The sequence below is a fragment of the Papaver somniferum genome, chromosome 1 (genome assembly GCF_003573695.1).
Source record: "Papaver somniferum cultivar HN1 chromosome 1, ASM357369v1, whole genome shotgun sequence".
Taxonomy (NCBI): domain Eukaryota; kingdom Viridiplantae; phylum Streptophyta; class Magnoliopsida; order Ranunculales; family Papaveraceae; genus Papaver; species Papaver somniferum.
This window is the reverse complement of record NC_039358.1, coordinates 196980598-196992346: the sequence shown is the minus strand read 5'-3', so window position 1 is coordinate 196992346 and position 11749 is coordinate 196980598. Positions and strand designations below refer to the sequence as shown.

At 35.4% G+C, this 11749-nt stretch overlaps 1 protein-coding gene across 1 annotated transcript; it reads left to right on the top strand.

Moving 5' to 3' along the window:
* Positions 1 to 1786: 1786 nt before the first annotated feature.
* On the top strand, positions 1787 to 2617 carry LOC113357072 (the record flags this gene model as incomplete). The annotated part of the gene is made up of 2 exons (XM_026600341.1): positions 1787 to 2087; positions 2472 to 2617. Coding segments are annotated over exons 1-2 (447 nt in total), but the record flags the coding sequence as incomplete, so codon positions are not given.
* Between the last annotated feature and the right edge of the window lie 9132 nt (positions 2618 to 11749).

Below are 11749 nucleotides of genomic sequence, written 5' to 3'. Positions count from 1 at the left end.
GTTTTCTCCTGTTAGTCCTGAGGGAGTTTGAGAGAGTCTCTCCAAATCTCCGTTAGTGGTGGGGGAGTTTATAGGAGTCTCCTAAACTCTCTAGAAAACATCTGTTAGTCACTGCGGAGTTTAAAAAAAGCTCTTGAACTCCCTGTTAGTCATAAAACCCTACAATACTAGGGAGTTGGTTGCTTTGGGGAGTTCGAAGGAGTTTTTAGTGTATTTTGGTCTCACAACAAATCTCTCAAAAGAGTAGAGATTTGGTAAGGAGTTTGGTGTGTAGAAAACCATAGGAGAAAGAAGAGGAAACGTTTTTTTCCATGTATGTTTTTTTTTTCTTCTTTGATCTCCATGATTGTTTATAATAGTTTGATTTGTGTACTATTTTGATTTTTTTTCATATCTTTGATCTCCATGATTGTTTATTTTGATTGTGTGTATAGTTTTTTTTTGTGGGTACTCTCTCTATGTCAAAACCCTAATTTGTGGTTCAAAAGATCTTGGTATGAAATTGCATGATTTGATTATAATGATATCTTTAAATTCAACCGTTGGAATATGATGAAATTTGAGTATGTCGTAGTTTACCTTGTTATAGAAGTACAGTAATATTTTCACGCGGATCAGGTCACGTTTGCTACTGCAAAGCTTGCACAATATATGACTATGGTCTGCTGAGTTTAAATCCCGAATAGGGGACTGATTCCTATTTATCTCATTCTACGCTTATTGTATAAAGCTTAAATTCTAGTATGATGTTTGTATATATCAAGGTTACCTACTGTAGAAATTTCATGAAGTTATGATCATTTTAGGTACACCAAAGTGTGAGAAATCAGGAACTGAATTCTGTATGCACGTATTGAAAGTAGTCGGGTTCTGAGTAATGTATCTTTTTAATGAACCGTTGGAATGCTATGATTTTTGATTGTGTTGTGGAATATTGAGTTGTAAGTGTACCATAAAAATTTAAAGAGGATCGGGTAAGTATTAGTACTGCAAATATTGGACAATCTGAAACTGTGTTTCGGTGAAACAGAATTCCTTTACAGCTATCTTCATAATTTGTTATGTCATCATGCATTAACTGGCTTGCTACTTTGGATGGGTGTCATTGATAATAACTATCAGTTGTTAAGTCATCTTATTTAGACACATACTTCTCTTCTATTCTATATGCCAAAGTTCAATACAGTGGCGTACTTCATTCCGTATTGGCGTGTTTTAGCCAATTCATACGGTGCTTTTGTTATAATGATATCTTTAAATTCAACCGTTGGAATGTGATGAAATTTGAGTATGTCGTAGTTTACCTTGTTATAGAACTACATTAAAATTTTCACGCGGATCAGGTCACGTTTGCTACTTCAAAGCTTGCACAATATATGACTATGGTCTGCTGAGTTTAAATGCCGAATAGGGGACTGATTCCTATTTATCTCATTATACACTTATCGTACAAAGCTGAAATTTTAGTATGATGTTTTTATATATGAAGGTTTGCTACTGTAGAAATTTCATGAAGTTCTGATCACTTTAGGTACACCAAAGTGTGAGAAATCCGGAACTGAATTTTGTATGCACGTATTGAAAGTAGTCGGGTTCTGAGTAATGTATATTTTTAATGAACCGTTGGAGTGCTATGATTTTTGAGTGTGTTGTGGAAAATTGAGTTGTAAGTGTACCGTAAAAATTTCAAGAGGATCAGGTAAGTATTAGTACTGCAAAGATTGGACAATCTGAAACTGTGTTTCGGTGAAATAGAATTCCTTTACAGCTATCTTCATAATTTGTTATGTCATCATGCATTAATTGGCTTGCAACTCCATTTAAAATTCGTGAGAGTACACGATTTTATCCTTACTTTAAGGATTGCATTGGAGCTATGGACGGTACACATATCCCAGCAATGGTAGAGAAAAAAAATGCAGTCGTTTATCGGAATCGACATGGAATTACATCTCAAAATGTGTTAGCGGTTTGCAACTTCGACTTGGAGTTCATATACGTGCTCAGTGGATGGGAAGGGTCTGCTCATGATTCGAAAATACTTAACGACGCAATGACAAAAACAAATGGACTGAAAATACCGCAAGGTAATTTTACTTTTATCTAATGTGAAGTTTTGAGTTTTTTGGTTAAGTTATATTCGGGTTCTACTTGACGAAGTTTTCTTTTTGTGTTTTATTCAGGTAAATATTACTTGGGAGATGGTGGGTTTGCAAACCGACGATATTGTTTAACACCATTTCGTGGCCAATGTCATCATTTGAAAGAATTTTCTGGTACGGGTAATCATGCGAAAAAGGCTGAAGAATTATTTAACATGCGTCATGCTTCTTTGAGGATTGTAGTTGAAAGATTGTTCGGTGTTGTGAAGTCTCGTTTCTTGATCTTTAAGTCTCAACCTCCATTTCCGTATCAGGTGCAAGCGGAGATAATGACAGCTTGTGCAGGCCTACACAACTTCTTACGAAAAGAATGTCGTTCAGATGAGTTTCCGGTCGAGGAAGAGGAAGATAGCCATCCATCAACGCTTGTAAATGAGGATGAAATTTTGACACAACAAACTCAAGAACAACAACGTCAAGAAGCTAATGCATGGAGAAAGAGTATAGCGGATGATATGTGGGAAAATCTCGTTGCACAAAATAACATAATATTGATGCAGAGATATGATCATTTTCATTTATTTTTTTCTTTTGATTAAAGATCAATGTTATTTGCAAATAAGGGTTTATTGTTTCTTAAAAGAGAATGAGTTAGGAGTGAGCTCTCTCAAACTCCCCCAAACTCCCTCTAATAAACTCTCTCAAACTCCCTACACTCCCCCAAACTCCCTGAACTCAAAAACACAAAACTCTCTCAAACTCCCTACACTCTCTCAAACTCTCTCAAAATCCCTGAGATTTAAAATACACTCAACTCCTCCGAAATCACTCGAAAACTAATCCCTGTTAGCATTTGGATGGGTAAGTGGGTTGATGTGGGTCCCATCTTTATTAGACGCGGTAGAAAAACTCGGGAGATCTTCTCGGTCAACTTATCATTTCCGGTTTTTCATTTTCCTCCAGAAGCGAATAGAGCATTAATTAACAAAGAGACTAGTCAACTTAAATCTTTTTTTCTTACATCGGATTTAGCTCATTGACTGTGTGAAGTTGAAATTAAACACATAAAACTCTGGCTTGTTTGAGATAGTGGAGCCAGGTTAAGCCGTCCCGCTCAGAGGAAGAATCATTCATCGACTTGTATGAATAGCGTAGGATGGTGTTATATGTCTCCAGCTAGAGAGTTCAGAGACTCCACAGCTCAAACTAGACCCGTTGTTAGAGACTTTTATCAACTGAAAAATTCACTTCTCTAAAAGCATGGCCAAACAAATAAATGATCACATTATCAACGACAACAACAACAGAAAAAAAAAAAAAAAAAAAAAAAAAAAAAAAAAAAAAAAAGATCAAAATATTACTGCAGCTAGATATATTTTTATTATGTGTGAATAAGATAGAAACTACATTTAAGTCACATATCCAACATCAACAATGCTATTGCAGTATTGCCTTACTAGATATAAATCCACAAAAATCTACACAAACGGCAAACCATTACACATAGCCGTTTTACCAAACAGAGATAGGTATCACCGGTAGATAGATGCAGTGAGCTGATCTAGATTCCAGATACTTCCGGCTAAGAAGACAGACAGGTTGCTCTAGCCGCTGATTCTAGCGTCTATGCAAATCCATACAGTTAAGATGGAAGTATTGTCTCTTATACATCTCCATCTCAGTTATTTGAGAACTTTGTTGACATATTGCACAAATGCCCCAATTCTTTCGTTTGCTAATAGATGGTTGAAGCGTGTTTGTAATCTGCAGTGGCGCCCCACTTTTACAGAAGCCTTTTGCAAAGAACCTGTGCATCTTATCACGGGTAATACGGGTTGTTTTTTTGGTTTTTTGAATGATGATAACGGGAATGAATAAGAGAGAAATCTTCATTTGCTAGAACCGATATGGATTTTTGTTCTGTACCTCTCCTTAAATCAACAGTTATCAACTCACCAGCTCACAGCTTATTGAACCTTTTTGTTTAGTTTAATTGATCATGTATTCCTTATTGGTCAGGAGTGTCCACGCACGATTAGATACCGATATCTTCTGGCGTTTCAGAAAATAATAGAAATCGTGCATTAGCATTAACTTCATTACTAAGTTGTCATGATCTCACGAACCACACTTTTATATCCTCCTCCTGTCTCATAGAGATGGGTTGTAACCATTATGTTGCTGTTATTCTTTACGCGTCAATTTCCATGGGAAGCCTTCTTCAAAGAGGTATTGACCTTTCAGACAAGTAGGTTCTCTTGGGTGCATCACATGCTATTCTTTGAAATAATATGGACCCAAAAAAAACAAGGTTGCTAGCTATAATTAAGGGTTATCAAGTTTCGGGGATGCCTGAAGAGTCAATACCAACCTCCATATAATTGAAGGGTGGTTGGATGTGGGGATTGGTAACCACCCATGTAACAGCCTTGCAAAAGAATAAAACATGTTGGAAGTCATGTACTACCTCGAAATCCTGACAACAACCAGGCAAAGTTTAGAACTTAGATACCCTAATAGTAGTGTCAAACTGTCGATACATAGGGGTAAAGGTGAGGAGATGATATATATAAAAAGAAGATAACTAAACGGTTGGCTTTATTGGCGCGCGCATTGCCTCAAATTATAATTTTAGCTTCAACCTCTGATTAGGCGCTGTTTTTATGTTAACGTTTCGGGAACTATACTTCCTTCAGCTTCACTTTCCTTTTACCAAGGGAAATTGCATCTGAGCTCGTAACTTAATGAGGAAGCAAGGGTGTAATATTCCTTGATATAAGAAGATAGCAATGTACAACAAAAATGAATATCAGTTTTACTTTGCTTCTCTTATATTCATCACTATTTCTATAACCATACGCAAAAACAAGAAGATTCACAAATCGATATATCAAGAAAATCAACTTAGCCTATCCTGCCTGTAACACTAATTTTATATACCGTCCGGGTTACAGTCATAGTAAAGTTCATTGCGTATATATCCCTATCAAGAAACAAGCTAATTACTTCATAGCATAGATATGTGTAAACTCAAAAAGAAAAATTTAGTGAAGTACATTCTTAATGTTGAAGGTAAGAACTTACACGATAGCAAGTGATTCGATATAATTATAATTACCTAGCCTCCGGTTACTTAGCCTCTCGTTCTGGTCCAGTCGATCACAAAATGGAGAGTATCTATCACAAAATGGAGAGTATTTTGCATAGCTGAAAATGTCTTTGACCCCTTTAATTGTCTTGACATCATATGAGATGATCTTGTATGGTAAATGTATCAACACCTTCAGAAAATTTTCTTTTTTGTCACCGTCATCACAACCTTGCTCGACCAGCAATACACAATACCGTTTGCCTATTGTTGTGATACCAACACCATTTTTACAGTGTTTTCCTTATTTAGACTTTCCTTAATTAGTTTGTTTTGTTAAGATAGTTATTAAGTTCAACTAGAATTGCTCCGCAAGCTTGCAAGCCAAGTAATGTCAGCTATAAATACTTGAGTCTGTTAGTTTTGAAACTCAAGAAAATACAATTATTCTTTAAAGTCTTCTCTGCAACTCCCTATCTCTCAAAAATCTTCTCAATTCTCTCCTAATTCTCTCTGTTCTCGACTCAAAATTCTACATTCACCTGTTAGTTTAGTTCTTTTGATATATGTTAAGGTACTGAACCATAACATCTGGTATCAGAGCAGGTTAGATCCTTCTCAAAAAAAAAAACCCTAAATTTTTTTTTCTAGCTTCCGCTTGCGATCATGACACTTACTGACGAGGTTAATCAGCTTACAGCTAAGATTAACACCTTGAACACAACAGTTACAGACTTTATGCAAACTGTTATTGATACTTCTGACAATGACGATCAAACGAAAGCTGCTATTATAGATGCACTGATGAAAAGAACGCAAACTCTATATAATACAAGTTTGCAGACTATCTTGGATAATCATAAACAAGAGATGGCTACTATAATGCAACAGAATATCAACACTACTGCTGATACCGTTACCCGTAATATGGCATCACTTCTCCTTGCCCGTTTTCCTCTCAATACACCTCCTGGATTTGGTGGTTTGAATGGAAATAATGGTAACATTGGTACGCCTGGAAGTAGTGGTTCACTCATAATTTCTTACACCCTACAATTGCTAAGAAATGTGGTATTACAACTAAGTCAGTTAATGATAATATGAATGTTCTAGTTGGTAATGGAGGAATTCTTAAAACTCAAGGACTTTGTTCTGATATTTCTCTGAAGTTACAAGATTTTCAGTTCACTACTAAGTTTTTCTTGTTAGGATTAAGTGGTTGTGAGGCAGTGCTTGGAGTGCAATGGTTAAGAACTTTGGGTAATATCTCTTGGGATTTTAAGAAATTACACATGAAGTTTACTTCCAATGATCAAGAACATACCTTAGTGGGTAACAAGTCATCTTCAATTTTGCTACTTGATAGTATTCCAATGCAGAAGGTCTTTCAAAACACTCAACATGGATTTTTACTTCAATTGATCACGCACTCAACTACTTCAGAGGATAACTCTCAGGTACCCACTGAAGTTTCAGATTTACTCTTACATTTTTCTGATTTGTTTGCTTCACCAACTGAATTACCACCTAAAAGAGAGTATGATCATCGTATTCCTTTACTGCCTAACTCAGCACCAGTGAATGTTCGACCATATCAATATCCTTACTTTCAAAAAAAGGAGATTGAAAAAATTGTTTCATAACTCAAAGATGCAGGATTAGTTAGAACTAGTTCTAGTCCTTTTTCATCCATGTACTCTTAGTTCGCAAGAAGGATAGCTCTTGGCGTATGTGTGTGGATTATAGAGCACTTAATAAGACTACTATCAAAGATAGATTTCCAATTCCAATTGTGGATGAACTTCTTGATGAATTACATGGTGCGATAATATTTTCTAAAATTGATATGCGATCTGGTTATCATCAGATTCGTGTGCATCCAGATGATATACATCAGACAGCTTTTCGCACACATGATAGCCATTAAAAATTTCTGGTAATGCCATTTGGATTATCCAATGCTCCTGTAACTTTTCAAAGTTTGATGAATGAAATTCTTCTCCCTTATCTTCGAAAGTTCGTATTGGTATTTTTCGATGATATACTTATCTACAACAAATCTGAATCTGAACATCTTCAACATGTGAAGTTGGTGTTTGAAGCTTTGCGTGCACACAAGATATTTCTGAAACAACAAAAGTGTGAATTTGCTAAGGAGACAATAAGTTATTTGGGTCATATGGTTTCTTCCGAAAGTGTATCAGTTGACTCTGATAAGATACTTTGCATAACAAATTGGCTTATTCCGACTAAAGTGAAAGCTTTGAGAGGATTTTTAGGATTGGCTGGATATCATCGTAAATTTGTTAAGGATTATGGTAAGATTAATGCTCCACTTACTCAATTACTCAAGTTGGATGCCTTTGTATGGACTTCTGAAGCGACTACAGTTTTTAACAAACTCAAAAAGGCTTTAACTAGTACACCAGTTTTAGCACTACCAGATTTCACAAAAGAATTCAGTTTAGAATGTGATGCATCTGGTAATGGTATTGGAGCAGTGTTAATACAAGAAAAAAGGCCTATTGCTTACTACATCAAATCACTTTCAGGTAAGAATCTTAATATTTCAGTTTATGACAAGGAAACGTTGGCTATAGTCAATGCAGTCAATAAATGGCGACCTTATCTACTTGGTCGGCATTTTAAGATATACACTTATCATATGAGCCTTAAATACTTCTTGGAACAACGTATCTCTTCAATGGAACAGCAAAAGTGGCTGTCCAAACTACTTGGTTATGATTATGAAATCATTTACCGCTCTGGAGCTTTAAATATGGCGGCTGATGCATTATCTCGTGTTAATGATTGTCAATTAATGACAATTACTACACCTATATTTTTTGGAATTATTGACATTGTCCAAGAATGTCATAATGACACTAATTTGAGTCTTATCATTGCAAAGTTACGTGAGCAACAAGATTGTATACCACATTACACTTATATAGATGGAGTTCTTCGCTATAAGAACAGAATTGTGGTAGCTTCCACATCTTCATAGTGCTCTAAGCTTCTGGATGAATTTCATTCAACTCCAACTGGTGGACATGCTGGATATTTGCGCACTTATAAATGCCTTCAACAAAAAATTTATTGGTCAGGCATGAGAAGACAGTTAAGGATTATATAGCTTCTTGTGATATTTGGCAACGCAACAAAGCGGAATCAATTTCTCTTCCTGGATTACTGCATCCTTTATCCATACCTACTGATATTTGGTTAGATATATTTATGGATTTCATAGATGGTCTTCCACCATCTAATCGAAGAACATCTACTCTAGTTGTTGTAGATCGTTTGTCCAGGTATGCCCATTTTGTGGCTCTTATACATCCTTATTCAACTGATACTATGGCTGAAGTTTATGTTCGTGAAATAGTTCTCTTACATGGAATGCCTAAGAGTATCACAAGTGACAGGGATTCAATTTTTATGAGTCATTTTTGGGAAGCTTTCTTTTCACTTCAGCACACTCAACTTTGTAGAAGTTCTGCGTATCATCCTCAATCTGATGGCTTAACTGAAGTTACCAATAGAACTTTAGAGTGTAACTTACTTTGTTTTGCTGGGATTAAACCTAGTGATTGGCTGAAGTGGATACCTTGGGCTGAATGGTGGTATAATACTAGTTTTCATACAGCAATCAAAATGAGTCCTTATCAAGCTGTGTATAGCAAGCTTCCTCCAACAGTTTCAACATATTTCTGACTCTACTGTTGTTCAAGCTGTGGATGTCGTCTTACAAGCTCGTGACCAAGTTTTGATGATTATAAAGTCTAATTTACAAGATGCTCAGTCCATAATGAAAGTTTATGCTGATGCGCATAGAACTGAAAGAAGTTTTTCAGTTGGGGATTTGGTTTTTCTCAGACTCCAACCATATCGTCAGACAACTGTAGCAACTTCATATTTTTCAAAGCATTCACCTAAATTTTATGGACCATTTAAGGTCTTAAAGAAGATTGGAACAATGGCTTATCGATTGGAGTTACCTCCTTCCAGTAAAATTCATCTTGTATTTCATGTTTCACTCTTGAAACTCAAGCTTGGTGTTTCTGACATTGTACATACTGAATTGCCTGTTACAGTGGATTATGAAAAGTGGGAACCTGAATCAATCTTAGTCGTAAGATGTATAAGAAGGGAAATGTTGTTGGAACCAAATGGCTCATCAAATGGCGAGGTCGTGCTACTGAGGAAGCAACATGGGAGGTTGCTGATGAAATATTGCTGCGATTTCTAGAGTTTCAGACTTGAGGACAAGTCTTTTTTCAAGCAGGGTGGGATGTTGTGATACCAACACCACTTTTACAGTGTTCTCCTTATTTAGACTTTCCTTAATTAGTTTGTTTTGTTAAGGTAGTTATTAAGTTCAACTAGAATTGCTGCGCAAGCTTGCAAGCAAAGTAATGTCAGCTATAAGTACTTGAGTCTGTTAGTTTTGAAATTTAAGAAAATACAATTATTCTTTCAAGTCTTCTCTTCAACTCCCTATATCTCAAAACTATTCTCAATTCTCTCCTAATTCTCTCTATTCTCGACTCAAAATTCTGCATTCACCTGTTAGTTTAGTTCTTTTGATATATGTTAAGGTACTGAACCATAACACCTATTGATAATTTGCTGAGGTTGACAAGAGACTGCAACTTCCATCCTCCGTAATCAACATCCATCTCAAAAATACAGAAACTACTAGTAGGATGTGGTTGTGCACTTAGAACTAAGTACATATGACCCATGCACTCTCCAAAATACATGGTGAAACTCTCCGTCAATTTATCCTCACTATTTATCAGACTAAATGGAAACGTTTTCAGTACTTCTCGATGTGTATCAAAATAGAGAAAATTGTGGGTCACGTGGTTAAACCAATTCAAGCAACCATTCCAAAAAACAGCAGAGTAGTAAAAAGCTTCACTATGCGCAAAAAATGTATAATCTCCACATGGTCTCCATTTATTTGTTATTGCAGAGTAAATTTCAAACCTATATTTACTCGTTTCACTTTCACTGTTTACGGAAAAAATACTTCTCCATATACAAACAATTTCATAGTCAAGTGATTTATGTGGATTGAAAACTAGACTTAAACTGCATGCAGAATAGAAGAATCGTGGTGAAGGAATAATTTTGTAATGATCCGTTGAGGGATTGTATATATAAAGATTATGGCGCTTTGGTTTGTACTTAGTGCTCAAAAGAAGGAGAAAGGCCATTACAAGAATGGCAAATCTTCAGTGATTTTAGCACTTCAAAAGGAACACTGTGATTACTCATTATTCTTTCATTGTGTAACATTAATACAAATGATGATTTGTGCATAAATAACCCAGATACTTTGAGATTATTATGAATACAATGATGTTGAATGAAATATGGACTAGAGATAAGTACTAACCACTGTTTCGAAACATATTTTGATACGAGAATAGATTTCAACGGTAAACGTAGTAGAATTTCTGTTAAAAGATCAGTATTGTTTGGTTATCAAAGATGATGAAGACTATAAGTTACTATCATGATTACCTGAGATCACCTTGGTTTTCTTGTTCATCTTTGAGTTTGTAACGTTATTCGGCGTAGTAGAATCACAGAAGTCTGAGAGAAGAGGAAATTGATGCTCGGACTTGTTAAGATATATAGGTCGTGTTTGGCCGCTTGGATATCCTTATCCTAGGATGGGTTATCTAGATAAAACGGTTATATCGTGTTTGTCTTCCCTCAATTCCCAACTTGCGTTAAGAATAAGAAAACTCACCGTGATTTTCGTATGCTAAAAAGGTGTGATTAAGGTATTCTCTCAGATACCTGTTTTTCCAATTTCATCGCCAAGGATAGAACTCCACAATCCCATTACCATTCCCACGATTACTAAACCCACTATAGGGTTTTTCATACCTTTGTGAATTTTCCAATTTCTTCCCTATATATACTGATGTAAAGCTTATTGTTTCCACATAAAATTGGCACAAGGTATTCTCTTTTCTTCTCAACTAGTTTAGTTTAACAAATTCATCCCAGTAATTTCTACGATTCAGTTTGTTACAAATCTGATTTGGTTTTTCTTACAAAGCGCTTTCATATCAAATCTGCAACAGATCAATTGCAAGATACTGGTATCATCTTCATCCTCTGTTTTTCTTCTCATTACTACATATGTTTTCTTTTGTTTTTATCAATTGCATGTTTCTGGTATCATCTTCATCCTCTTTTTTTCTTCTCATTACTACATATGTTTTCTTTTGTTTTTATCAATTGCATGTTGGTGGTATCATCGTAATCAGATTAATGATTTAGGTTGTCTGTTGATAGTGGTTGGTATGAATTAAATTTGGGAAAGGAATTTTTTAAATTTGATTAAATTAGTAGGTAATTCATTTTGTTTATGACAAGCTTTGTTTGAGGCATTACTAGCTTCCCAAGTTCACAGGGTTATTCTTGTTAGCTATAATGGTGACAAAATTAGTGATATAGAATCCAGTAATGATGTGTTGTTTAACTTTCCTGAAAAGTTTGTTTAGCAATAGCTTACATATTCAGTTGATTATAGAAT